General features: G+C 39.3%; 1 protein-coding gene across 2 annotated transcripts; it reads left to right on the top strand.

Moving 5' to 3' along the window:
- Positions 1-304: 304 nt before the first annotated feature.
- fbxw10b (F-box and WD repeat domain containing 10B) lies at positions 305-25,053 on the top strand. Of its 2 annotated transcripts, none has more exons than XM_008104295.3 (14): positions 305-1,211; positions 2,104-2,199; positions 3,389-3,598; positions 3,683-3,810; positions 6,744-6,863; positions 7,337-7,446; positions 8,643-8,846; positions 9,541-9,662; positions 12,248-12,396; positions 13,522-13,664; positions 15,401-15,559; positions 17,660-17,922; positions 20,198-20,350; positions 23,171-25,053. In XM_008104295.3, exons 1-14 carry the CDS (start codon positions 674-676, stop codon positions 24,040-24,042), a joined length of 3,267 nt encoding a protein of 1,088 aa, XP_008102502.3. In that variant the 5' UTR covers positions 305-673; the 3' UTR covers positions 24,043-25,053. The 2 variants fall into 2 exon arrangements, with proteins under 2 accessions (XP_008102502.3, XP_008102505.3); XM_008104298.3 differs by having other exon boundaries at positions 315-1,211; positions 23,168-25,053.
- Positions 25,054-27,521: the final 2,468 nt, after the last annotated feature.

The following is a 27,521-nucleotide window of genomic DNA, read 5'->3' as shown; positions in this document are numbered from 1 at the left end:
AAAGGGCCTCCCCAGCAGATCATATGGTCCATGTGGGTTGGTAGGGGAAGAGGCGATGTGAAGACAAGCAGGTCCTGAATTGAAAAAATGTAGTGGCAACCTCTAATACCTCTGGGACCCCTTCTACATGGCCATACAAAATCCAGATTATCTGCTTTGAACTGGATTATATGGCAGCGTAGACTCATATAGTCCAGTTCAAAGCAGATAATGTGGATTATCTGCTTTGATAATCCAGATTATATGGCAGTGTAAAAGGGGCCTAAACCTTTTGCAAAATGGACTCAAAAGGTCTAGTCTCTCCCACTAACTTTTTAACCTTCCCCCTGCCATACTATAGATATCTAGGATAAAATGTTAACGAGTACTGTTTATGTGTGTGTCTCTACCTGCCTTCACACAGAAATAGCATTATTTGTCTATTTGAATCTATGTGGTATGGCAGTGACAGCAATATTTGTTCAGGCACGTTGTAGGAGAATTACGGTAGCAACTGTGTTTCCTAGGAGTTCTGAGGAATAAAGAGTTCCACAAACAGAAGCTTTGCAGTCTCTCTTTCATTTGTTACCAGCATAAGACTGTTACCGGTAAACTGACACTTAGTGGCTGGCAAAGGGCTGTAAACTGCTTGAATTTAGGAAACTGTCCCTGTTTGTCTGAAAGGACTGACAGAATGAAGACCCAGCCTCCAGTCGTGGAGGTAGTGCCTGAGATTCTTGAATATAAATTAGAGTACACGCCAGATCTACGGTGTGAGAAGCAAACTGACTTGGTGCCTGTTTGCCATGAATGCAAATCCTGCATTTTGTCTTGGAAGGCCCTCTCTACCCGAGAATGGTTTCTGCGAGCCAGTCATGTTTCTCAGACGCATTTTGTGGTAGGGATCATCAAGCGGTTCCAAAGCCAGGACCTCTTGAACTACACCTGGAACCTTTTACAGTCTACAAATACTAAGGATTTCACCTATTCCCGCTCCTGCGTCAGACCCATCTCCGCAGTCTCTTCCAGCTTGGATCGGGCGCTAGATCTGCAAAAATTGAACCAGTCCATGGAGGACCTCTGGAAATGGTTCCTCCATGCCGATTTCTGGACCAAAGCAAATTATATGTTGCTTTTGCTGCAAATGTGTGACTCACAACTGTTGCTGACGGCTGCTAATCTGATTCGTATTTTGTTATGCCAAGATGAGACATTCAAAAAGGAGGAATCAGGTAACACTGCATGGCTACAGGGTCTGGGCACCTTTCTGAGTATTGAAATGTTACTCATGAGACAATACTTCCCAGAATCCCTCCCAGTGAATACATTAGGAGCTATAGTCCAGAAAACATTTCCAAGATCTGTACAAAAGCATGTCACAATGCTAACTAATCCCCACCCCCAAAATACAAAGATGTACTCCACATCATAGCTTAGGAAAACTACTCTGAACATAAATCAACTTGCTACTGTTAATGCTACCCCCCATGTTGGTAGCTTGATAATGTTACTTACGGTATTTCTTTCTTAAAAAAATCTTCAAAAATAAAATAAAATATTTAAATGAGGAAAATACTCTTGAAATAACCAAGGAAAACATTACACTATTATGATATTATGAGTTCACAGTGACTGCAGTAGACGTATTGCACATTGGGATCTGCAGTTTTGGGTGAGACTTTTAGAGTCCTCAGCCAAAGGGTTACTCTAGTGCCTCTGATCAAATTATACATCCCATGCTTCCACTGGATGTTCCCACAGCCAGTGAAGTAAAATCATAATCCTATCTATCTATCTATCTATCTATCTATCTATCTATCTATCTATCTATCTATCTATCTATCATCTATCTATCTATCTATCATCTATCTATGATGTAAAAGAGTTCCTGCATTTCTTTGAACCATGGAGTTAATGATGTTGAATTACATTAATTTTTACAATGTAGAGCCAGCCTAAGAGTGTAAAGTAATATGTAGTAACAATGATCCAGGGTAGCTAAAATGGTCTTTCCCATAATGTAAGTCACAGAGTAGATTCCTGTTCTCTCAGCTAGAACTATCTTCTGTGAAATATCTCTGTATTTTATATTTTCACTAAAATTACCTGATTTACTTCTTTCAGCCCTGGGCAATGAGGAATTTTTAACTTATTCAAAGGCACAAGAGAAGTCTACTTCCCAGGATGCGGATCATCTTACATTTATTGATTTTTCATCAGGTGAGAAAAAGAAGAATGGTGTATTTGGGATCATCCAATTTTACTGACATCAAAAATATATAATAATAATAATAATAATAATAATAATAATAATAATAATAATAATAATAACTTTATTCTTATACCCCGCCCCATCTCCCCAAAGGGACTCGGGGAGGCTTATATGGGCCATGCCATTTAATGTCATTTAAACACATATTCCACCTCTAATCTCTTTTTATAGTTTCTTTTATAGGTAGCTAACATTTGGATTGTGCCTAAATTTGTCTCAAATCCCCTGCTTTAAGTATGGTTTTCACTCTGATTTTATTTTTGGCAATTATTTCTGCTGAATGTGTAGGTTACATGTATAGATGGAGAAGACATAAGGCGGGGGGAGAGATGAGACAGTCTTAGTTTCATCACGCATATTCATACCTTCAATCAGTGTCTAGAAACTAAAACATAAGCAGGGAAGAAAAGGAGACACACAGTACAATTATTAAACAAAACTAGAATGTATGATTTAAAGCAGTGTCACTCAAAGTGGTGGTTCCAGGAGTGGTGCTAGTCCCTGTCTCATTGACTGCCAATCCCTGGTGAGTTTCCAAGAGAGAAAGAAACCCTTGTAGCAGATGCCAATATCTGATAAATTAGGGAAATAACCATTTATTTACCATATTTATATTCCGTCCTTCTCACCTGGAAGGGGACTCAGAGCAGCATTTACACAAGGCAACAATTCAATGCCATAAAAACAACATATAGTTAAAATAAACATATACATTAAAACCAAAGAAATTAAACTGTTAATAATTGCTGTTAGTTTTCACATCAGATAGTCTAAAAAGACTAATTTAAACAATAAATTGTTGCCTTTTTCCTTTTTTGTAAACTCCTAGACATGTTGGTTGAAGCTCTTTCCTTTAACTTCACTCCTAGTTCTATGTTAGTTTTCTACAGAGATACCATTTACCTAAAGATTTTCTTTAAGACAGAAGTGTCTCACTTGAAAATAATAGCAATTAACATTTTGCTGACATAATGAATATCAATTATGTTAATGTCATACAAATATCAGGGACTTATTCCTTACAAAGCCTTGGTCTATATTTAGCAAATGAATATGCAGGCTCAATGTGGGAAAATAGGAGATGGTTCTTATCATACCAATCCTTACTGCACCACTCTCTGACTTTCCTTATTACAGATCATCTACATTTGCAAAAGGCTTGGTCCAAAGACTCTGATGAGCTCTCTGGAGACATATCTGAGGGCACAGGTGATAATGACACTTTCTTTTCGGTTATATTGAATGTCACAAGCCCTATGCCTGCCTCTTCCCAGAAGTACCCCAATAATGCAGAGTTCAAGGACTTCATTCGCTGCCTGCCCATCCACCTATCAAAGCGCATCTTGTGTGAGTATCTCTGAACTTCCTTAGGCTCTTGATCACTCCTGTTTGGGTCAACAGAATTGCAACTTGTTATTTGTCATTTTTTAGATATGCTGGATCAGAAATCTCTAAACAGATGTTCCCTTGTGAGTCTACACTGGAACTTTCTGGTCACCCAAATTAAGAGGGATGTCGTAACTAATCGTGCCCTTCGAAATCGGACTGCAATCTTTCAGGTGCCCTGCAAAACTCCATTACTTATGTTCTTTTGATGGAGAAACTCTTTCTTCAGGCTTGATAGTTATGGGGATAAAAGGAGAGTTCTTCATCCCTTCATGTGCCCAAGATATTTAATTTCCTCTTTGAGATGTTGTCCTTTTCTTCCTGCCTTCAGTAATAGAAATGGAAAGAATATTTTAAAAGAAGTTTTTAATGTTCAAAAGCCATGTGTTTTCATGTGTCAACAAAACCATGACAAGAAGAATTCTAAGCTAATGGGGTTCATTGGTGTTCAGAAATTATTTTGCATAAATGTGCCCCATGTATTTCTTTGCAAAAATATTATTTGCTGTGCAGAAAAAAAGTACGTGGTGACTTATCATGTATAAAATCCACATAAGAGCAATTTGTATGGAAAATAGCATTTTTCTACATGGGAATAAATATTTTTGTGTAGAAATATCACTTTCTACACAGAAAGTACTGTTCCTTGCACTGAAAATGATATTTTCTATACAAACCAACTGTGTGCAAATTTTGTGGAAAACCTCCAAATTGTGAATAGTATTTAAAAAATGTGGTTTTGTAATACTTTTGTGCAGCAGTAAGAAAATTGTTAAAATTACCTGTTGCTGCCTTTGAGAAGAAACTTAGTGAAAGGAAACATCCCTTTCCAATGTTTAATGTGCCCTGTTTGACAGACAGCAGGGCATTTTCAAGGGAAGCATGCCTTCAGAACTGGCTGACACATTTGTGCTCCACAACCATCCCATTTGCAGATATATTGGATAAATATAAAAAGGAAAAACTCGCAACATTTGCACATCTGTTCCAACATTACAACACCATCATGCTTTCGTGGAGAGAAACTACCAGATTAGATGGGTATGGGAGATTAAACAGACACATTTAGATCTAGCACATTAATAATAATGACAGTGGTTTTATTTGCTTGGTGTAGTTAATTAACATAAGACATCGTATACAGACATTATGTAAGACATTGTATGAAGACATTTTGCCATATTATAAATGGAAGGAATCCTACATGCTTATAGTCTGAGCAGTGGGAATACCTTATTTGACCATGGGTCAGGGAAAAGGTACCACTCCATTACCAATTATAGAACATATTTGGAAAAAAACTATATATTTTTCTTTGTTTGCTAAAGAATGGATAAATTGGAGCCACACTGCCATCCATTAGTGAAGATGAACTGACCACTGCCCCATCACTATCCCCTGCAGCTGCTCCCAGCTCTTCACGTGAATTCCCTTGACTTTCCCTCGAATTCCTCCATTTCCTGTCAAGACTTAGATTCCCCCAAGCCTCAGTTGGATCCCCTGATTGCCAGTCTTCACCCCCAGAGAACCCCATAAAGGTATCACTACTTGTTGGCGCCTCACAAATAGCTTGCACTTCTCTTATCTTAGTCCAATCCATGGTGTCTCCTTCTTCTCCTTCACTCATTGACCCATCATCCCCAGACAATCCCTCAAACGACTCCTCATCTGTAGGTGCTATAAGTATGTCCCGGATCCTCTTTCTCTGCTGCTCATCATCAGATTCCTGCTCCCGAGTAACCCTTTTCCCCCTTCTGGCACCCATACTACTGTCTGCAACATTATCATCCCCAGAGAATCCTTCAAATGACTCCTCATCTGTAGGTGCTGTAAGTATGTCCTGAATCCTCTTTCTCTGCTGCTTATCATCAGATTCCTGCTCCTGAGTAACCCTCTTTCCTCTTCTGGCACCCATACTACTGTTTGTAACGTTACTCACAGGCTCTACTACAACATCTGCCTCCATTTCCTGTGCCCTGCCATGGTTTCACACTGATCCTGAACAGTCATGGTGATGCACATTAGTATATCCTAGAGAACCGAATAAAAAACACACACACATTCCTGGATCCAGTTCTGATCAGTATTCAGCAGATACTGTGGCTGCTATCCTAGCATTGAACTGGTTCTTGTGGCTATTATGTAGAGGCTCTGCAGTGGAACTGACTCCTTCAAATCCACTTCCTAACTTGGTTAAGTGTGTGCAGAACTGCCCTCAGTTTCCACATTGCCTGAACAATCAATGTGCTTAATTTTATTCCACTTTTAACAAACAAATATAAACAAGTTAACAAACTGTGTCCTCTGCTGGTGGAAAGTGAAGGTATAAACTTACATTAGCTTCTATTTCTGATTTTTGTTTTTGGATTATCCGTAACGTTGAATGAACTATTTCCTTTTAGATTTTGTTGTTGTTTTGATTGTCTTCAAATAATAGACTCTAGTTCAGCATATATGAAAATGAAATTAAACAAGGGTCTTTATGAGTAGTTTGAGATACCAAAACCTAAAAACATCAACACAGATGTGAGTGAACCAAGGGAACAAAAACAAATTTATTGCCAGACTGCAGGGATGGGGAAGAGAATATAAGAAAACGCAGGATAAAAAATGTTTGAACCTTCCATTTTGTCCAAACAAATGGACAAACCTTACATGAATGAATCATCCCATTTAGATGGGAGGAACATGTTAAAGTGAAAAATACACTTTTCTATATACATGATGGCTCAGTGAAACCAAAAGAATGCTGAGAATGGACTGGGATAAACATATTAAAATTACACAAAATGAAAGAATTTTGTTTTACATATGTCATGACCTGGTGAAATAAGAAAATTCAGAATGTGATAAATGAATAAGACTTTACACAGAAACAAAATGTCTTTAAGTGGAAAGGACTGGAGTATAAAGTTATATGCTATATGAGATAAAATAAGATTAATTCAAAGGGAAGAATTTAAGGAAATCTTGAAATACTGAAAAATAGACAGGGTTGTTAGAATTTTTTATTTCCTATTCTTTTGTTTTTGTCCCATTTCTGAAAAATTAATAAATATTTTCTTTTAAAAAATAATAACCTGATTATTTATCTTGTCTTTTGCAGGGCTTGTGTCCTAAGAGAGCAATTGGCAACTATGCCAAAATAGTCACAGTTGCTATTCCTAAGTTCGATCAAGATGGTGATATTATCCCAGTCAGAGGCAAGAGCAAGTTGTACTCAAATGTGCGTTCCTTGGACAAAAATTCAGTGACAGTGGGAAATTCCTGGTTAGCTACCAATACTGGATTTTGCTCTGTGTATATCATCTTAAAGCAGTGGTTCTCAGCCTGAGGCCCCCAAATGTTTTTGGCCTTGAACTCTCAGAAATACTAACATCTGGTAAACTGGCTGGGATTTCTGGGAGTTGTAGGCCAAAACACCTGGGCACCCCAGGTTGAGATCCACTGTCTTAAAGGGCACCTGCAGTAGGGAAGAGTGGTGCTTGGTCAGTCTGAAGCTACTGTTCTTGCCTTTTATATCCACACAGTCATTTGTGGAGATGTGTGCCAGTCCTATCCTAACACACTTTCCCTGCTGGTTAGGTTGGCACCGAGTAGATTTCCTGAGGGAGAACATCCAGGCATAGGAAGCACGGTAATTTATTTCCTACGGTGCTATTCTCTCCACATCACCATTGTTCTTCACTCTGTTTTAAGGAATTTCGGCACTTGCAGAAAGCCTACCATGGTCAAGAGACAGACAGTATAAAGTTAGAAGAAAGGAATGTCTTCTGCAGCAGCTATAACATTCGTCTTCTAATAGACAGGTATGTGAACATGCAAAGAGCACACTTTTCCTCAGAACTGCTCTTTAATTTTTAAAAAAGACTTGTCCACACCAGAAAAGAATTCCTTGGAAATATTGAGAGTTTCCAGTCCTTTTCCATTTTGATTTTATCTGCATTGCTATGGTTTTACATCCAAACCCTGAAATATCCTGTGTTAATCTCCCTCCCACTAATGACATCTCATATTAGACTCAGACATTTCAGAAATTGCCTTTCAGCAATTTGTACCTCAATGATCTCTATTAAATCTGTTTCCCTGGAATATTTGCTAATGTTTCTTAGTACCAAATATCTTGCCTAGTTCAGATATCACAAATACAGTGGAGCTTTGGGAGCCACTGGGTTTTGATTCCAGGACACCCTATGGATAAATTCAAATTATAAGTCCAATCATATACAATGACATAGTGAAATGGCATCCATTATATAAAATGGGAAAAACAACAGTTGCTTTTTGGAATGTTAACAAAAAGATGTTCAGGTCATACATGGTTGAATCTATGGGTGCAGAATTGGGGTATACTGAGGCTGATTGTATTCCTTTAACTTTAACTGACCTCGAGAATGGGAATAAAAAGTCCTTGTAAATTCTTGGTGTTCCCTGGGAATAATTCAAGATGGGGCATCAAGTAAGTCTCCAAACAAGCAATGGGAAAGACAGGAACAAAACCAGGAACCAGCAACCAGGAATTTTTTCCAGTCCAATTGGATGGACCATTGATCTTATTTATTTAATTAGTTTTGTCCTGTTTTTACTAGAGGGTATTAAGCTAGCATATATGAAAAGCAAAAATGTTTTTTTAAAAAACTAAAAATATTTAAAGAAGCCATTCAAACATGTACAAGTTAAAAAAAATCAGCTTAAAAGATTGCACTCATACACATGTCCTCTTGAAAAGTAAACTTGTCCCCATACCGTACCCTTTTCATCCCCTCAGTCCTCCTTCAGTTCCAGGGGGGCTTGCAGTCAAGAGTTCTGAAAAGAAGACTGTGGGGATGGTCTCGAGGCTCAGGTACAAGAGCTTTGCTGAAATTAAGCAAGTACAAATGGTGATTGGTTGAAAGACTGCCTTCAATTCTACTATAGAAGAAATATGGAATTAAACAATGCAAATGGAAGAAATAGAAACAACTAAATTATATCCTTATTTGAGCTTTTATTATTTTCTCTTCAGTTTGGATCCAAACAGAGTAGTTCATTATACTGGTGGCAAATTGTTAGCCATTGGTTCTTCAGATCGAAAAATCCGTTTTCTGAATGTGACAAACTTGAAGTCTGTCCCACTTCTTATTTGTGGGCATGCTGGTAGCATCCGGGCTCTCTACATCAATGAACAGCAAGGGTTCCTTCTGAGTGGCAGCTATGATCTCAGCATCCGGTAAGTTGTGCCAACCTTATCCAAAGCATTTGAGTACCCAAGAATTGGAAGAGCTCACTGAAATCAATTATGCAAAAATGCTGGAGTTTTGATGGGACGTAAACATATATTTTCCTTATTGTTAGGCCCCCAACTCTAAAGTTGGCTATGTTGGACTATTTGGCTCAGTTGAAGCCCACTGATAGAACATGGGAGATTTGTCACAGACCATTGCCAGAGTGCTTTGAAAACTGTGCAAGATCAAGGAATTTGTTTGTGTTGCTCGGGCTTGGGTGAGCAACTAAAACTATGATGAAATACCATTTGTGGGTGCCCTTACTGAAATAATTTCAATATGTGGAATGTCACAACATTTCTAAATCATTCAGGATTATTTGGAAACATAGATATGATACAAGTAACATCTTTAATCTGTCATATCCATAAAAAACTGCTAGTCAGCACACTGGGGCAACATATCAGACACGATGAATTAATGTTAGAAAGTATGAATTTACTTGGTAGGCAAAATTATCACAATTAGTATCACAATCTGTACATGTATGAATTTTGTAGGTTTAGTGATGATGGTAAATGGACATAACCTGGAGCTCCTTTACAAGTTTACTCTGAATGTCAACTACAAATAAACTTATATTAATTGCAGACTTCTTTCATCTCCCCTGTTCTGTTCTCCTTTGTTCTGAATTTTTAGAATGTGGAATATCCTCCTTGGAACATGTGTGAAAATTTTTAATGGACACTCAGGAAGCATCACTTGCTTGGATGTCTATAAGAAAAGATTTGTTTCCGGATCTAGAGACTGCACAGCAAAAAGTGAGGAAGCAGATTCAGTAGGAATCCAAGAAATGATATAAATGTTTGTTAAATCTGAAATCTATACTATGGAACTGTAGAAAATGTTCAAAATAAGGATATATAGAAGAATAACTGTTTGTCTGAGATTGGTTTTGTGGTTTCACCACTAGCATCTGACAAAATATGTCCTCTTTATGAATTTGCCAGGTGATTTTCTGGTATGCTTCTGTTAGACGATGGCACAGAGGCGACCTGTGGACTTAGAAAATTCCTAGGGGAGAAGTCTCTGTAAGAATCTTCTAGGTCCTCCAAAGCAACCCTATTGCAACTTGCAGTGGAAGTTGTTAATTTCAATGGGATTTGCTATTGCCACAGAAACAATATTTCCTATTTCCACAGTAAGTTCAGGATTGTATCCCCATGTAGATACAAGAGTCAGACTGCAATAAAACCTGCAACAAAATGTTGCCATGTACCATGTTGCTCATCTTCTAACACAGTAGTTCCCAACTTTTTTTTTTTAATCAGGGACCACTTGACCAGAGACCACGTTATCAGGGATCACTTTGACCAGTCAGCCTTAGATTTGGTTTGGTTATTTGGGGTGCTAATTCAGAAAATTGCATTGGATAGACCACATCAGCTCTAATTTCCGATACAGAACACATGCCATCCAGTAGGCACCATCTGCTCGCCCACAGAAAACCATATTTAATAAACCTCAGCACCATAAGAGGGTTTTGCGAGACAATTCGCTCTCATTGCAACAGTGTAGTAATGGTGAGGCCACAGACCATATTTTAGTTCTTGGGGACATTTGGTTGTTTATGGACCACAGGTTGGGAACCACCGTTCTAACAGGAATGTTCCAGTTTGGGGTGCCAGAACCTCAGCATTTCTGCTATCAGGGTACTATGAACTGTAGAGGCCTACTTATCCATAGCTGTTTATTTTTCCAGTTGTCACACTGTCCAATTGATACTATGAACATGATCTGTCCTCACTGGGAAATGTGTGTGTGTGTGTGTGTGTGTGTGTGTGTGTGTGTGTATATATATATATATATATATAGTGCCCCTCTGTCGTCATCATCTTCTTTAAAAATATTTCTGTATACTGTGCTGGATGGGAGCCCTGGTGGTGAAGTGTGTTAAAGCGCTGAGCTGCTGAATTTGCAGACCGAAAGATCCCAGGTTCAAATCCCGGGAGAGGAGTGAGCGCCCGCTGTTGCTCCAGCTTCTGCCAACCTAGCAGTTCAAAAACATGCCAATGTGAGTAGATCAATAGGTACCGCTCCGGCGGGAAGGTAACGGCACTCCATGCAGTCATGCCGGCCACACGACCTTGGAGGTGTCTACGGACAATGCTGGCTCTTCGGCTTAGAAATGGAGATGAGCACCAACCCCCAGAGTTGGACATGACTGGACTTAACGTCAGGGGAAACCTTTACCTTATACAGTGGTGGGGTTCACTCAAACACCTTCCTCTTGTCATATGGATTTGGCTCCCAGCTTGCCGGTACTTAAATATTTGAGTTCACTGCCAGAGCTTGCATGTATGTACATAGTCATCCATGTTTCACTCTTTGTATGCTTAGATGCCAGCATTAGTAATCTTTCCAACCTGAGCTGGTTGCTTATTCCTGCTTCGTTGTACCAACCAGTCTCAGAAGAAACACAAGGAGGGATGCACTGGAACAGATGTTACTGTTAAAGATGTCAAATATTGTTGCCAGTTTTGGAAAGTTTTATAAGCAAGATGGAGAACTGTTCTACTCTTAGCATGTCTATATATTTGTTAGGGAAGAATATTTATCAAAAGTTGTGAAGGCCAGTCATGTAAAGAAAAAATGACTTCAAGGAAGAACAGTAAATGATAGACTATTCAGGGCTTTTTAAGGGAAATTTGTTAGACGAAATGCATAGGGAAAAAATATAGTTTCTACACAGAAAACATGGCAATTACTGTTTCCTGCCTAGAAATATTGTTTTCTACACTGAAAATACATTTTGTGTGTAAATTTCCCCCACTAGATCTCCAAAACCCATTTCTAGGCTGGCTAATTTTTCTGAAGGATGTCCTGAAAAACAAATGGTCAAAACCTGCACAGAATCCTGGGTATTTTGGTGTGTTGTGAGAAAACAATTGAGATCAGCCATACTCAGAGCTTCACATCCTTATTCTTTGTGAAGGTCTGTGTGATTCCAATCTTATCTCGCCTATCGTTTAACTGAGGTTCAGTTAACTGTTCTATGGAGTTGTGCATGCACTTGTCATTCCTTTCCCCTTTTCCTTTTTCTGTATGTATGTGCAGTCTCCTTTTTTCTTGGGGGGAGAGACCTTTGCAGGATACATTTTAAAGGTTTGTGATGCATCCTTCAGAACCTGTTCAACCACATAGATCCTTGTTTCTTTCTGATTCCATTTTGGCTCAAGTCATGCCATTTTTAAGAGTTTGCTACATGTAGTAAAGAAATTCTAGGGCTGACAAATGCTGTGTGCATGATAAAATAAACTTGTTTCAGTCGTAAAGATACTATAAGACCCCAAAATTCCAAGTAAACGTGTTTCAAAATTAATTCACTGTTTTTTATTCTTTGCAGTGTGGGATATTAATACTGGGAAATGTATCAAGACTTTTGGGCATAAAGGTATTGTTTGGGCTGCTAAAATGAATGAGACTCATGTTGTGAGTTCCTGTAACCAGGGTGTAGTGAAAGTGTGGCATGCCCAGACATTTATATTGATCAAGGTAAGACTTTTATAATGGTGTCTAATTTTGAAAGTAATTTGGCTCTATCTTGCATCACAATATGAAGTTAGAAATTAGCAGTGAAATAACTCATGGAATCAATGGAGAAGAGACTCACTTGCTTACTTAGGTAATCCCTCATTCGAGTATGATGGCTTCCCAAGTGTAGGGTCTTGGTGGTTGATAAGTAGTTGACTGTGGAACCCTATTCTTGACCTGCATGTTCTTCCACAGTGAGGACACCAGTTTCCTGGTGGAAGACGGTTCTGGTCAGGCTTGGCTTAATGTGCTCTTGACACATTTCTCCCCTTTCCCCTCCATTCATGCCTCTTCAAATTCCATAGCACTGCTGACCTCCAGTTAGAGCACTCAAGGGCCAGGGCTTCCCAGTTCTCGGTGTCTATGGCACAGTTTTTAAGATTGGCTTTAAGCCCAGCTTTAAAGCTCTTTTCCTGTCCACCAACATTCCATTTTCCTTTCTTGAGTTGGAAGAATAGTAACTGCTTTGAGAGACAGTGCATAGGATAGATGGCACATCTGCTCCTGGAGATCTACTTTTACCAATGGAAGGCTTCCAGATATAAATCAATTGATGGTGGAATGTTCCCTGGTATGCACTCTAAATATTCAGACAGTTGGAGCAAAACAGAGGTGGTCCTTCACTCAGGGTTTGAAAGCCCTTCCCTTCTCTCAAGAGACTCTGCTCCTTTCAGCACTGCATAGTATCTTTCCTTTCTGTTGCTTCCAATGGGAGACATTTAAAAGCATCCCACTCCCACCTCAGCAAAAGCTATGGTAATTCTTCTTCAGCAAACACTTGTTTTTAATATGTTTAAGAATTTGAAGATTTGATAATGTTTTTGACAAATTTGTGTAACTCAGTGGGAAAACAGTTATGATTGCTGTTTATTGGATCTCTTTTCATTTGTGTTACATTGTTTGTCTGTCTGTCATTAAGAAACTATAATTAACAATAGATTCCATATATATGTCTAAGGTTCAGTGGCCGAAATCCAAGGAAGAATGTTTGTCCTCCGAGTATTAAAAAGTAAATAATCAATATGATCAAATAATGCCTTGAAGTGCCTAAACAGCACCCACAAACATGCCTGTTTCTTTTTTCAGACTTTGGAAGGCCACCGAGGTCCTGTGAAAAGCTTGTCATTTGATGAATGGCACCTTGTATCAGGGAGCAATGATGGGTATGTCTTGGGATGGAGCATGTTGGGAAAACACAATAGATGCCTGATGGCATTCAAACACCCCATGTACGTATTATTTGGTGCACAATGAAAACTATAGATAAAAACTGTGTTGACTGTTTTCTTAAGTCATTACTCAGATATATCTTGATACTGAAATGTTTTCTAAAGAGTGTCTAAAGCCTGCAAACCTGAATTCTGAATTTTCCAAATCTCTTTTATATTACATAATGATCTGTTTTTGTATCATATTAAATGCTTATTATCCACATCTTTTACATTCCAGAGACCAATATAATAAAAAAATATTTGACCATAAATCCCACTGGGATCTTTGGGCTTATCTACACTGAATGCTTATTGAAGAAGTGGTTTCAGTATGTGGATTGTAAACTCTGGAACTAATTCAAGATCTGGATAGTGCTTGCACAATAAAATATGGATTGCCTTTGACTTAAATTTGATTGTTGTTACCATAGTTTATCAGACTTGGGTCTTCCATACAGCAAAAAATGTGCAGGGAATTGGGGTTTTAACCTCTAGTTCCTTGCACATTTGGTGCCCATAAGAAGGTCCAAAATCTTGTCTTTTTGGTGAAGGATGGCCACATTCCCACCCATGCTGCCTTCTGCCCTCGTTCACTCTTATAGTATTATTGCAAATACAATAAAGGGGTTGTGCAGAGTATGTTTGTTTATTCTGTGTGTATCCACCCTTGCCTCCCAAGTTTCCACATAGATTTTTAAAAAGTTCTTTTAAAAATTTGATGATAAAAATAAAAAAACCAATTAAACAAAGTACTTTATTAAAACACCACTAATTTTAAAAAGTGTCAAAGCATTTAAAAAACTTAAAAACAAAGTAAACTACACAATTAGAATACCCTTCCACATAGATAATTAATTGCTGAATGCTTCTTTCGACTTCTTCACATGGCCCTTTTGGGCCACGCAGTTGCACTGCAAAAGGGAAGACGCACGGGTGACTCATGGTGCCCTGCGTGCCCTCCCTCCTCCCTTCATCATACAGTGGGAACAGAAAGAGTGCGTTGGTACCCTTTCCCTCCCCCTATCAGAAGGCAGAAAGGGTGGCAATGCGCATTGGTCCGCCGTCCTTTCTGTCATCACATGGCAAAAAAGGAGTAAAGTGTGGGTAGCTCCATAAGAGCTATCCAAACAACATTTTCCTCCCCGTAGTGGAGGGGAAAGAGCCTTTTTGTGCTTCTCCACTATGGAAGGAATGTGGGTAGGGCCTGTCGTGGGTCATGTGATGGCAGGCCCTGTCCAAACCACGCATAAAAGCGACAAAACGGGGCAAAAATTCCCTGTGTGAAGAGGTCTCTTGAGAAGACTTTGCAAAGTGGAAAGCACAAAGAGGGGAAGACAGAAGGGAGGTCTACATGAAGAGGTGCAGTACGAACACAATTCAAATGTATTCCTGGTCACTGCCCAAGGCCCGGACCACCAGAGTGCAAGATGGGAGATTTGAAGGAGAATGCAACTCCAGGCAGTAAAAGCAATAAAAGTTTTTCCTGATCTACTTTTTGAATGACTAGGCAGTGCACCCAATAGTTTCAATGTAGTTAGGGGGGAGTGTTTTCTTTGCCCGCTTTTTTTCTCTGTGTGCAAGTAAACAATTGGTACAAATTTAGAAGACTTTGTTTTTTAAAATGTACTTTAATTCTATTTCCAATTACTTTGAAGGGCATTTATTCATCACCATACAAGGCAGCACAGATGTACAGTTCTTATATTGTTTTGCAAGAGCAACCATGATCTTTACACCACTCATCTTGTTTGTAGGGAAGTGCTATATCTGGGATTTCTCTATCTGAGAATCATCAGCGGCTGTGCTGATGGGAAGATACGCATCTTTAATTTCTTGACTGGGACCTGTCTGAGGATTATGAGAGCCAATAGCAGAGGTGACCCTGTGTTGTCCATCTGTATTTCAGAAAACAAGTAGGTTTTCTAAAGTAATAGCAAAGTCTATGATATACTATATTAGACACTTTTGAAGAAATAAGTGGAAAGGCATATGAAAACCTTCTTGGTAATAATCCAAAATGTTTTGTGAAACACATGGCCATTATATTACATTCATTTTTATCATTTTGAAACATAAACATATAGTGTAACATTCAATAAACAAAATGGGATTTGCTTCTGAGGGTTTATCCAGATTGGCAATTTGTATTGCACAGTGCTGCACCATTTGATATTACCGATTGATGCTTCCTTGATCAGGTATTTGTCTTTTCTTTTTTTATTAAGGCTCAATAAAAAGGACACATTTTAGTTCATTCTGGGCATCACCTTTGTGACATGGGCTGTAATATTAGATATTGGTGTGGAAAATCCCCTTACATTCCCCCCAGATGTCTCCAGATCTTCATGACTTCTTTCCAATGTTTCACTATAATTTTTTTAAAAAAAATCTCTGGAATTTTAGCACTATTGCAAAATTGCTATAAACAACCATGATCGTATTGCTGTGCCCCAAGTAAAAACATATTGATACTATCACAGCAATTTAGAACAACAGTGCCAAAGTTCTAATGAGATATTTTTTTAAAGAATATATATTTCTGCAGAAAGTTTTTCTGGAGACCATTGGTCAAATGGTAAATGACGTGGAGGCATGTAGCCCACCAAGTATGAAAGGTTACCTTACCATGCATTGCCCATGTCATAAGGTATTGTCTCAAAATTAAATGAATCACACTGCACATGTTGATTTGGAATTCAAAATGTAGGGAAATGTACCAGAACAGAAAAAGCATTCAGCTAAGGAGTAAAAGGTTGTGGCAACTGATAGGAATCACTGGACCAAGAGAACCATTGTTAGGATGTTGAAAATAAAAGCAGATAATACTACAATGAAAACCTCCACATCTCAACCTATTTGGCTAGTCTGGATGAACCCTGAGAAAATATTCTATGGACTAGGGCGCTGCTTCTTAAATTATTGGTCCCGACTTAAATGGACTCCTCTTAGCTCAATGTTGTGGTCATTAAGAAAAAACTGGCAATGATAAAAGGTTTCTGAATGCTACTCATTCAGCAACGATCTCTTAGCAACTTATATACCTTGGGTCATGTAAAAATTCCCAGGGAGAAAGGAATTGTTACTGGAAGAAGCTTAAAAAGTCCTGGATCATGGTACTTACTACCCATGTGTCAAGTTCCTTAAATACTGTTTTATACCATAATGCTATACAAAAGTAATGAAAATAAATTTATTTTAATGAGAATCTCTGTGAATTCTTTTGAAGCATTCCAAAAAGAAGAAGTTATTGAATTCTGCCTAATACGAACATTTCCAGGGGGAAGGGGATTGCGTTTTCAACCTGGGCAAAACTGTTGGGAAATTGTAAAGGTAACTAAAGCATGTTTCCCGAACAGTACTGAAATTTGTTGAAGAGGCAGATCTCAACCATTAGACTTTAAAGCAACAGCGGGTAACATGGACTCCAAAGTGCTTTCGCTTTTTTTTTCTTGTCTGGTATTCTCTTCACCTACATCCAAGCGGGTCCGGTGGTTGGCTGTAGGCCCTGCCTGCCAGGTCTACGAGCATCGAGCACTCAGCACTTGACTGTAGGCTCTGTAAGCCAAGCCTATGAGCGTTGAGTGCTCGGCTGTAGGCCCTGCCTGTCAAGTGCTCGATGCTCGTAGGCTCAGCAGGTAGGGCCTACAGCCGAGCACCGGATCCGCTTGGATGAAGTTCCTGGTGCTTTGCCACCCAAGGCCCGAAAATCTTTGTTTTTTTTCGGACCTTGGGTGGAAAATGTCATTGGGTGGAAAAGCTCACTCGTATAGGCACTCATTTCCAGAAACGGCGCCATACAAATGGGACAAATAGAAATGGGTAGCGATTCCATACAAATGCACGAGACTACTTTCCATTGTTCGTTATAGAGGTGTCTCATTTTTCATATTTCCCCTTTTTGGTATAAAATGCAAAAGGGAAGTGTAAGTGTCTACGAATATAGAATACATTTGAGAGCCACTGATTTAATTTTGAATGAGCTTTTATGGATGTTAAACTTCTTGCTTTTCTAGATTACTGATCAATGCAAAAGGCAGTGTTGTCTTGTTCCAGTTTGAGGAGGTGGAGTGGGACCACACACACCCTACTGATCGAATAATAAAAATAAAAGACAAGAGCAAAGTTGAAGATGTATCCCTTCGAAGTAAGCCACCTCTGCATTCACATTCTGAGCGGCAAAAACAAGCCAAGAAGAACATTTGGAAGCTGTACAGAACAGAAAGGGATGTCGCAATGCTTTCTCAGAAACCCACAAAATGCTCGGACACTCCTCCAGGTACTGTGTTCCATTTCTAGTCCTCATTAAAGCTAATGTTTGATTAAATATTTCATGAGTTCATATGTGGAAGGGAAAGCATGAAGATGAGAAGAAGGGAATTTTTTTTCCTTTTTAAAGTCTAGATAGCTTCATCCTTTTTCAGTTGGAGATACAAAACTTGCTTCTGGAAACCCATGAAATCACGGTCTTGATTTTCTGAACTCCCAATTTCTCATACGTTGTAATGACTGGAAAAGATTAACCAGCTCATGACATAAGCAATGAGGTGTGCAAAGGGTCAAATAATCAGACAACTGTTTTGTCACTCAGCCATGGCAACGTAAAGTGAACACAGCTCATATCTCAGTGTGTGAATCAGCTCTGAGTACGTATACTAAAAAGATTGGGAAAGAGGGAGTTTCAAGCAGTTATTGATAGAGACAGGCACAATTATTCATAGGTGTTAGTGAAACATCACAATGTGTTACACATAATTTTGCTCAGCTTCAGCATATCTAATTTCAGCACATCTACAGTACTAAAGAGGTCTGCTTGTGCATTTTATCTCACAAAAATCCACAAAACTGCCATATTGAGATACATTTGGGGTTTCAACACATAACACAATTGTGTTATGAGCAAAAACTATATCAGAAATGGGAATGGACAAGGGCAGTGTGAACAAACAAAAGGACAACATTTAGCATGCTTTAGTTCAGGTGAGTATAACTTCACTAAATTGGAGCTTGCAAGACTGATGATATATATAGATAGGGTAGTATATTCAGTCTTAAATGATCACACCATTGTTTTTTATTTTTTGTTTCATATGCTGTACACTCAACTGTTAGAAATAATATCACAGCTACTGAGACCGAAAATTCCTTTTTTGTTTTGGATTGAACTGGCCATTTTTAAAGACATATTATTAATGTATCCTCAATATTGTTTTGAAAAAACATAAAATACTGCAGATATTTCTTTAAAATATCTAAATAATATTTCTATTCCTTCTCTGTCCTGCCCCACTCCAGGATTTGGAGATCTCATTCGAGAGTGCAATTGTTTCAAATCAATTGAAACTGTTTGCATTTTGTTTATTGCTGGCCCCTCACCCTGCATTTCTTGGGTACTGGATGGAACAAAAATATTAAAATGAATAAAACAGTGTAAACATTTTAAATACTTTCCAACAGGACCTTTTGATACAAAACCAGGGGTTTTTTTGGGGGGAAGGGGGCATCTTGATAAAGGTTGGAATGAGAGATGAGTCTTTCAAGGCGGGATTTTGTTACATATGCAGTTGCCCTGCAAAATCCAGAACCAGCAGCCATGCATCTGGTCGAAAATGACATAATAGCAAGGGTTTCCTGGGAAGATCTGGGCTAGTGAGCAAGAATAGATGGGTAATTTGTTGCATTAACTAAGACAAGTCCAAACCATGTAGGGTTTTTAAAGGTTCAATCCAGCAGCTTGGCTTATTTCAGAATAAGTGAATAATACAACACAGAAAGCCAACTTTGGTGGAATAGTCTGAGCACTGTACTGTGGGTACATCTACATTGTATACTTAATGCAATTTGATACCTCTTTAACTGCTATGGCTCAGTGCTATGGAAGGAGCCCCCAGTGGCCAAGGGGATAAAAGCCTCGTAACTTGAAGGTTGGGTTGCTGACCTGAAAGCTGCCAGGTTCGAATCCCACCCGGGGAAAGTGCGGATGAGCTCCCTCTATCAGCTCCAGCTCCATGCGGGGACATGAGAGAAGCCTCCCACAAGGATGATAAAACATCGAAACATCTGGGCGTCCCCTGGGCAACGTCCTTGCAGACGGCCAATTCTCTCACTCCAGAAGCAACTCCGGTTGCTCCTGACACGGAAAAAAAAAAGTGCTATGGAGTCTTGGGATTTGTAGTTTGCTGAGTCATTGACATTTTTGGGAAGAGAAGGTTAAAGATTTTGTAAAACTAAAACTCCCAGGATTCGGTAACATTGAGCCACGGCAGTTAAAGTGGTGTCAAACTGCATTAATCATACAGTGTAGATGTACCCCAAAACTCTTGAGACCAGGCTTCGAATCCGCACTCAGCCATGGAAAGTCACCAGGTCGCTTTGGGCAAACCACATTTTCTCAACCTCAGAGGAAGGCAAAGGTAAAACCCTTCTGAACAAATCTTGCAATATCCCAAACATTGTGGTAGGTCGCCTTAAGATCACCATACGTCAGCATGGCTTAATGACACACAGCAACAACACTGCAGTACAGTTGTAAACTATGTTTTTTTTTCTTCCAGATCTTCAGTATGAAATGATGAAAACACCTCCTCCCAGAGTAAGGGGACGTACGTTAGCCTTGGGTATCAGTTCATCAGAGAAACAAAAGATCTCTTTCTTTGCCAGGACATTCCAGTGTCCAGAATCTACAGCATCTCTAAAAGTTTCTTCGGGTAAGGAACTTAGATATTGTATTTTGTGAAACCACCTTTAAAGGCTCAGATAGTTCCTGATACACAGGCATAGGATATAGGAAGAAATTAGTACATCAGAGGAGCAAACACATTTTGCAAATAGGTTCTAAATGTGGATGGAGTGGGGGGATTATGCTGGCATTTGGATCCTATTTTTAAAAATACTTATAATTTAATATATATTTGTCACCCAGGTCACTGCTTAAACTGTGTGTCCCGACCGCAAATTTGGTCTCCTTTGCTCAATGTTGCGGTCCAAAAGAATTACGTACTAATAGATAAACACAGATGTCTATTCTAAACAATGTAGAGATATGTAAAACACAATGATGGTTCAAAAACATATGTAATAAACACAGTATGTATATTAGAGCAACATATACATTCAATATTCACAAAAATTATAACATTGACCAGGGCATTATTTTTATGAATATTGAATGTATATGTTGCTCTAATATACATACTGTGTTTATTACATATGTTTTTGAACCATCATTGTGTTTTACATATCTCTTTATATTGTCCAAAAGAATTAGGCAAGAGAAAATGTTTTCCGAATGTCACCTACTGGCTGTTTTAGACCTTTACACAAATCTGTTGAATAGTATTAAAAAGGAAAATCAGCATGTTTAGCAAGCCTTGCAAAGGCTGATTTGTTATCAGTAAATGTTTGATTTTTATACCTATTTTATATCTCTATATATCTAGGGTCATGCAAAAACTTGTCTTTCTGAAAGGGGCCAGGAGTGGAAAAGTTTAAGAAGCCCTGACCTAGCCGACTGTATTCACTTGAAATAGAATTTTAACTGCTGTTATATTTATGGCCACAAGATAGCAGCACATCACCAATTTTAGCACTAACTCATCCCTTAGTTTATGCCTTTCACACCTTACCCAATCTGAATTGAAACTCCACCACTTTCTTATGTTAAGAAATGCTTATATGTTCATTTAATTTAAATTCTTCATTTATAATTTTTTAATTTTTTTTTAAAATAGCTTGTTTATCCTTTTTGATTATTTAGCACTGTTCAGTTCTCTTCTCCCCTCGCCATCATACCAAGTCTTGTTAATAAACCCAGTAAATTCTGAAACCAGTTTAGGGCCCAAATCGTGATTACACAAACCACAGAGCACTGATACACATTAAAAGCCAGCTTTTTGTTGCCTAGGACAGAGTTTCTCAAACTGTGCTCCTCCAGATGTTTTGGACATCAGCTCCCACAATTCCTAACAGTTGGTAAACTGGCTGAGATTTCTGGGAGATGAAGTCCAAAACACCTGGAGGAGCACAGTTTGAGAAACACTGGTCTAGGAGCCACAGTTTGAAGCTAGCTTCAAACTGCACTCAATGAGCAGTGTAGCTGGGTCCCTTGGCTTGCTTCGAATGGCACAAGGACTTCCAAGATGATTCACCTACCATTTCTCAGTTTATTTCTCCAGTTTCTTTCCTTTTTCATCGCTTTTTGGTTCATTGACACTGCATGAGCACACCACATACAAGAGCCTCTGCACTGATCCAGATAATTCTGGTGCCAGTCAGAAAAAGCAAAGCTCTTTCAAGTCTGCTTACCACTGAGATTTGTCTCAGTCCCCATCTACACTGCCATATAATCCAGTTTCTGAATTCAGGTTATCTGCTTTGAATAGTGTTATATGACAGTGTGGCTTCATATAATCCAGTTCAGAGCAGATCATCTGGATTCAGAAACTGGATCATATAGCAGTGTAGATCCAGCCTCAGAGTGTGACATCCCATCAGCAATATTTGTGCTCTGATTGTATTGTGAAAAGTGACTCAGCACTAGATTACTATTGTGATGGCTTATCTTTTCACATGTGACATCACAAGTGGAGTAATGGTGTAATGCAGCTTTCACAACACAGGCTGGATCTACACTGCCCTATATCCCAGGATCTGATTCTATATTATCTGCTTTGAACTGAATTATATTGCCAATATGAGATAAGATTAAAATCTGGAATCAGATCCTAGGATATAGGGCAATGTAAACCCAGCCACAGTTTGAATAAAATTATTGCTGTTTTCAATGGCTTTTTAGTGTCCAAAACAAGAACAATAGCTGGGAGGAAGGGAACATATGTCTCTATATTCAAAGTCTTCCATGGAACCCTATGCCTCTGTGAAGCAGTGCCCATCTCCTCTTCCATATAATGCAATTTGAAACTGCAATGTTGTTAAACTGCATTATATAAGTCTAAATTGACTATATTATACAGTTTCAAACTGGATTATATGGCAATATAGATGGGGTCTCAGCTTACATAAAATGCAATTCAGTCGAAGTCTGGATCTACATCAATTATGTAATGCATTTCCAAACTGCATTATATGGCAGTGTAAATCCAACCAAAGACAAAATTGAAAACAGTGACAAGTGTTGCAAAAGGGAGGGAGGAGAGATTTGCAATAAAAAACATAGAAGGATGTGGAGAAGATTGCTTAAATTACAGCATCACAAGCTAATTCGAGTACAGAAATAAATACATTACACAGAAAAGCAAAAAAAGAAAAACAAAACTTAAATAAAAATCTAGCATACTCTGCATTTTCCAAGAAGCAAACAAGAGCCTATTTTAAGCCTAATTTCACCATTAAAACAACAACAACAACAACAACAACAAGGTTTGAGGATTTCCATTCCAGCGTGGAGACTAAGTTATTTGATCTATGTATTGGGATTCTGGTAACCAACTTTCCCCAAATTTTGCCCTTTCTTCCCCACTCTTCTAATCTTCTGTCTTCTTCTTCTTTTTTTTAAACAAAAACAGCAGCTCAAATAAGGAAGGAGTATCCTGTCTGTGCCACCTTTGGCTATAATGCTGAGGCGTTCATTAAGTATGTGAAACAGAAACGTCCTCTTGGGCCCATAACTAAAGACCAGCTACTCCTCACCCTCAGCACACTGCATCATGCCTACAAGACCGACCAAATCAGTGCCAACATGGCCCACAATATGCAAATCAAGGATGCCTGGGGTCCCAACCACCTCGAGAAAAAAAGATCCTTAAAGATTCAGATTCCCCAAAGTGGAAAACAAGAGAAAACTATTCCTTCCACCAAGGTGGAAGACCTAAAGCCTGCTGGCGGCACTGTGGGAATGGAAAGGATTTCCACACCTTATGAAACTAAAACTCTGCAGCTCAACTTGAAGAACTCTTTGTTTGCAGGTACTGTCAAGTCCTTCATTCCTACTCCCACCATTACCCGCTCCAAGTCATGTACCAGCTTGTCGGGAGAAAAGAAAGTGTGTGCAGGCCGTGCCAAGGTCCCTTCTCCACCTGGTGTTGGGGGGCAGCTCATTGGCCATTTTATAACCACATGTGACTCCATTAAAATACCACGGATGAAGATTGGCCAGCCTAATGCAGAAACAAGTTCACGGCGAGGAAAACTCTTATACACGTACACACCAAATCCTTACCGAATGAATACTGGATTCAGGCTTTTGACCACACAACAGATGAAAGAGTATGAAGAAGCAAAGCTATCTGAGTATCAGGCAAACAAAACAAAGGTTATAGCAAACAGAGAAAAGGAATGCAGGAGTGCCTGGTTAAGAAAAATTAAAGGACTTCCCATAGATGACTTTACAAAAGAAAACAAAGTGGCTGCCCCTGAATTGGGAGAGAATGTTTTCATCTGAGCACAGCTTTTCAAAGTTTCAACCACCCCAGACAAGTAAGAACAAAATAAATCTACTGCTAGAAGGTTTGAGGCTGTTTATACATTTGCCCTGTGCTTTATCTTCCTTTCAGGTGACTGTGACAAATCAAAACTAATGATTCACACCTTTGAAGAGTCGACAGGTGGCACACTAGAGTACATCTGGATGAGGGGCTGAAAACAAACATTCTAGTTCACAAATATATACACTTGTAAAATACTCCATGGAGAAAACTTTATTAGCATGACAGTACACCGATTCTGTTTTTAAGCTTTTCTCCAGAGGGTATATAACAAATATGTCAAAATATGGAGCGAAAAAGACAACTCCTAGGTGTCTGACCGCCACCAAAATAATATAGGTTCTTTAAATAAAGTACCCTGCAACAATGGCAGTATCTATGCTTTGTGTTGACCTTGCTTTTAAAATAATGTTTTGCTTTATATTTGAATCAGATTCTTAGTGGCAAATATAAAATGGGCTTTTATGACTAGTCCATCTCCATTCCACAGCTCCCACTGAAATATATCCCTTAAGAACAGACTTGTAGGCTGGTTGAGCGGAGTTTTCTTATCCTCCTTCTTAGGAGGTTCAGCAGATTGATTGTCTAGATGTGATACAATAGTGATTCAGATATTCGTCTTCAAGCCCTGCCTTGTGTACAGTCTGCACAATCTAGGAGAAGTTAGCAATTAAGGGAATATCTTCTGTCCCATTTGAAAGAAGACAAGTCAAACGACTCTTTATCTAACCAGAAAACGAAAAGTCATTAATGAATCCATAAATAATTAATTCGATGGAGTGAAGAAGCATTAGAGAAAATGATCAGGGTTTGGGTTTTTGTTTCGTTTTTTGTTTGCTAAATTGAGAATGGCACATACAACATGCTTTCTAGACTTCCTTTTTCTGCCATTTTAAAACAATGTTTTAGCATGATTTCATTGTTGTGTATGCTTACAGATTTGGAATAAACAATTTGGTTTTCATTGACCATTGAGTTGCCTTACCATCATTACTGAGTTCTTGATTTTCTTACTAAGAAGCATGTATTCCTATACTGGCTAGTGTGACAACCTGGTGTTTCTGCGCTTTCAGTCTTACAATATAATCTTACTTACCCACTTCGTAAATAAAATATTAAATCCTCAATACATAGGATATGAGGCTTAGACATCTACCATATATGTATAAATCGGGAAGGGGTGGGAGATGGTTCATCTCAAAAATTGAGCCCAGAAACTTGGGTGAAGTTATACTTGAGTCACTGTGGCATCTCCATTGTATGTAGCATAACTTCGGGCTTGTGTAAAATAATGGTGGCAGCAGTTTGGGCTTCCCAACCTCTCCACATATGCTGTGTTCTCCAGACACCTTATGATCTTTATTGACATTTTCTGAATCTGCTACAACTTGTCGACCTCCTTCTTCCCGGTCATCCTGATAATAATGTCTATTCGTCAGATTCAGTTTTGAATGTAGATGGGAAAGCATTTCCAAAGCTCTCTTCTGTTCAGCTCTATTTCTAGAAATAAAGGTGGGAGCGGGGGAAAGAGGGACCGGATTTGTCCCATTCTGGATACAATAATAGGGGCACAGACCAGATAGCACTTTCTAAAATCAAAATTAGTGTCAGCACAAAATAGGATCAAATCATATGGCTGATTGTGCACACAGTAGACAGGATTCACTGAAAACTAAAAAAAATGTTGAAATCACATGGAATTCATTCACAGACTCACCTAAATCTGCAAGTATAACTAGACTCTAATGAGAGGCTTTAGTAATGTACGCTCGGCAGCACATTTCTTATCATTTGCCCATTTTTCCTTGGGTGCAACTACACTGTACATTTAATGCAATTCAATGCCACTTTAACCACCACAACTCAACAATGTGGAATCATGGGAGTTTTTTTTTTTGCCAAAGAGAGCCGGTGCCTCAGCAAACTATAACTCCTATGATGCCATAGCATTGAGCCATGGCAGTTAAAAGCGGTGTCGGACTGCATTATGTTTATAGTGTAGATGTATTCCTTATTGTGGAGTTGACAGTGGCACAGTGAGAATGGCAGACTGCAATGTTTTGTTGTTAAGAATTAAGGTAATGTTTTCAAGCACTTTGTTAGTTTACATAAAGCTGTGAAAAGGATTCACTGTCACAGTGGGTGTCAAGCAGGCGGCTTGCTATGATTGCTGTGAATCATGGCAATATCCCCCTGGTGGCGCAGCAGATTGAACCACTGAGCTGCTGAACTTGCTGACCGAAAGGCTGGCGGTTTGAATCCAGGGAGGGGGGTGAGCTCCGCTTCTGCCAACTTAAAAACATGCAAACATCAACACCCAGATTCGGACACGACTAGACTTAATGTCAAGGGGAAACCTTTACGTTTACCTTTACTTCCTAGCAGATATCAGGTGGTACAATACTGGCCATGAATAATGCCATGAAACCCTGGGATTTGTAGTTTACTAAGGCACCATAATAATCTGGCTGTTAGGAATTGTGGGAGTTGTAGTCCAAAACTCCTGGAGGGATGGTTTGCCCATTCTTGGTGTAATTTTTTTTTTTGTGTCAGGAGCAACTTGAGTTGCTTCTGGAGTGAGAGAATTGTCCGTCTGCAAGGACGTTGCCCAGGGAACACCCAAATGTTTTGATGTTTTTACCATCCTTGTGGGAGGCATCTCTCATGTCCCCACATGGAGCTGGAGCTGATAGAGGGAGCTCATTGGCACTCTCCCCGGGTGGGATTCGAACTTGGCAGCTTTCAGGTCAGCAACCCAACCTTCAAGTCACAAGGCTTTAGTCCACTATGCCATCGGGGTGTAGATGTACCCTATGGGTGTGTGTATGCATCGCTTGCTGAATTATGGTAATAGTATGACTTTCACAGAGTTTGGCCAGAGAATAAAAAGTTTTTCTTTTATTTAGTTGTGTCAGGCCCCTTCCACACCGCCAAATAAAATCCCACATGATCTGCTTTGAACTGGGTTATATGGCAATGTGGCCTAAAATAACCCAGTTCAAAGCAGATATTGTGGGTTTTTCTGCTTTGATATTCTTGGTTGTAGGGCTGTGTGGAAGGGCCCTCAGAGGGAGGAACCAAGGGCCCTTCCAAACAGCCCTATGTCCCAGAATATCAAGGCAGAAAACCCCATATTATCTGAGTGTAGGCGCAGATAACCCAGTTCAAAGCAGATATTGTGGGATTTTCTGCCTTGATATTCTGGGATGTGGGCTGTGTGGAAGGGCCCTGAAATAAACCCGACCGCCTTGATCCTGCTTAACTCTTAAGGATCTCAGTCGCAGCGATGAGGAACTCCTCCTTCCCCCTTCCCCTGCTTGATCTCCAAACCTGCCCGTCCCAAGGAAGAGAAACCGAGGCTGCTGAGAGAGAGAGGAGCTTTAGACTCCCAGGGTGTCGCGTGGCTACCGGAAGTTCAAGGAGCGCGTCGCTCTAC

The sequence above is a fragment of the Anolis carolinensis genome, chromosome 2 (assembly GCF_035594765.1).
Source record: "Anolis carolinensis isolate JA03-04 chromosome 2, rAnoCar3.1.pri, whole genome shotgun sequence".
NCBI classification, from domain to species: Eukaryota; Metazoa; Chordata; class Lepidosauria; order Squamata; family Dactyloidae; genus Anolis; species Anolis carolinensis.
Note: the sequence above shows the minus strand (reverse complement) of the source record. Positions and strands in the feature narration are given on the sequence as shown.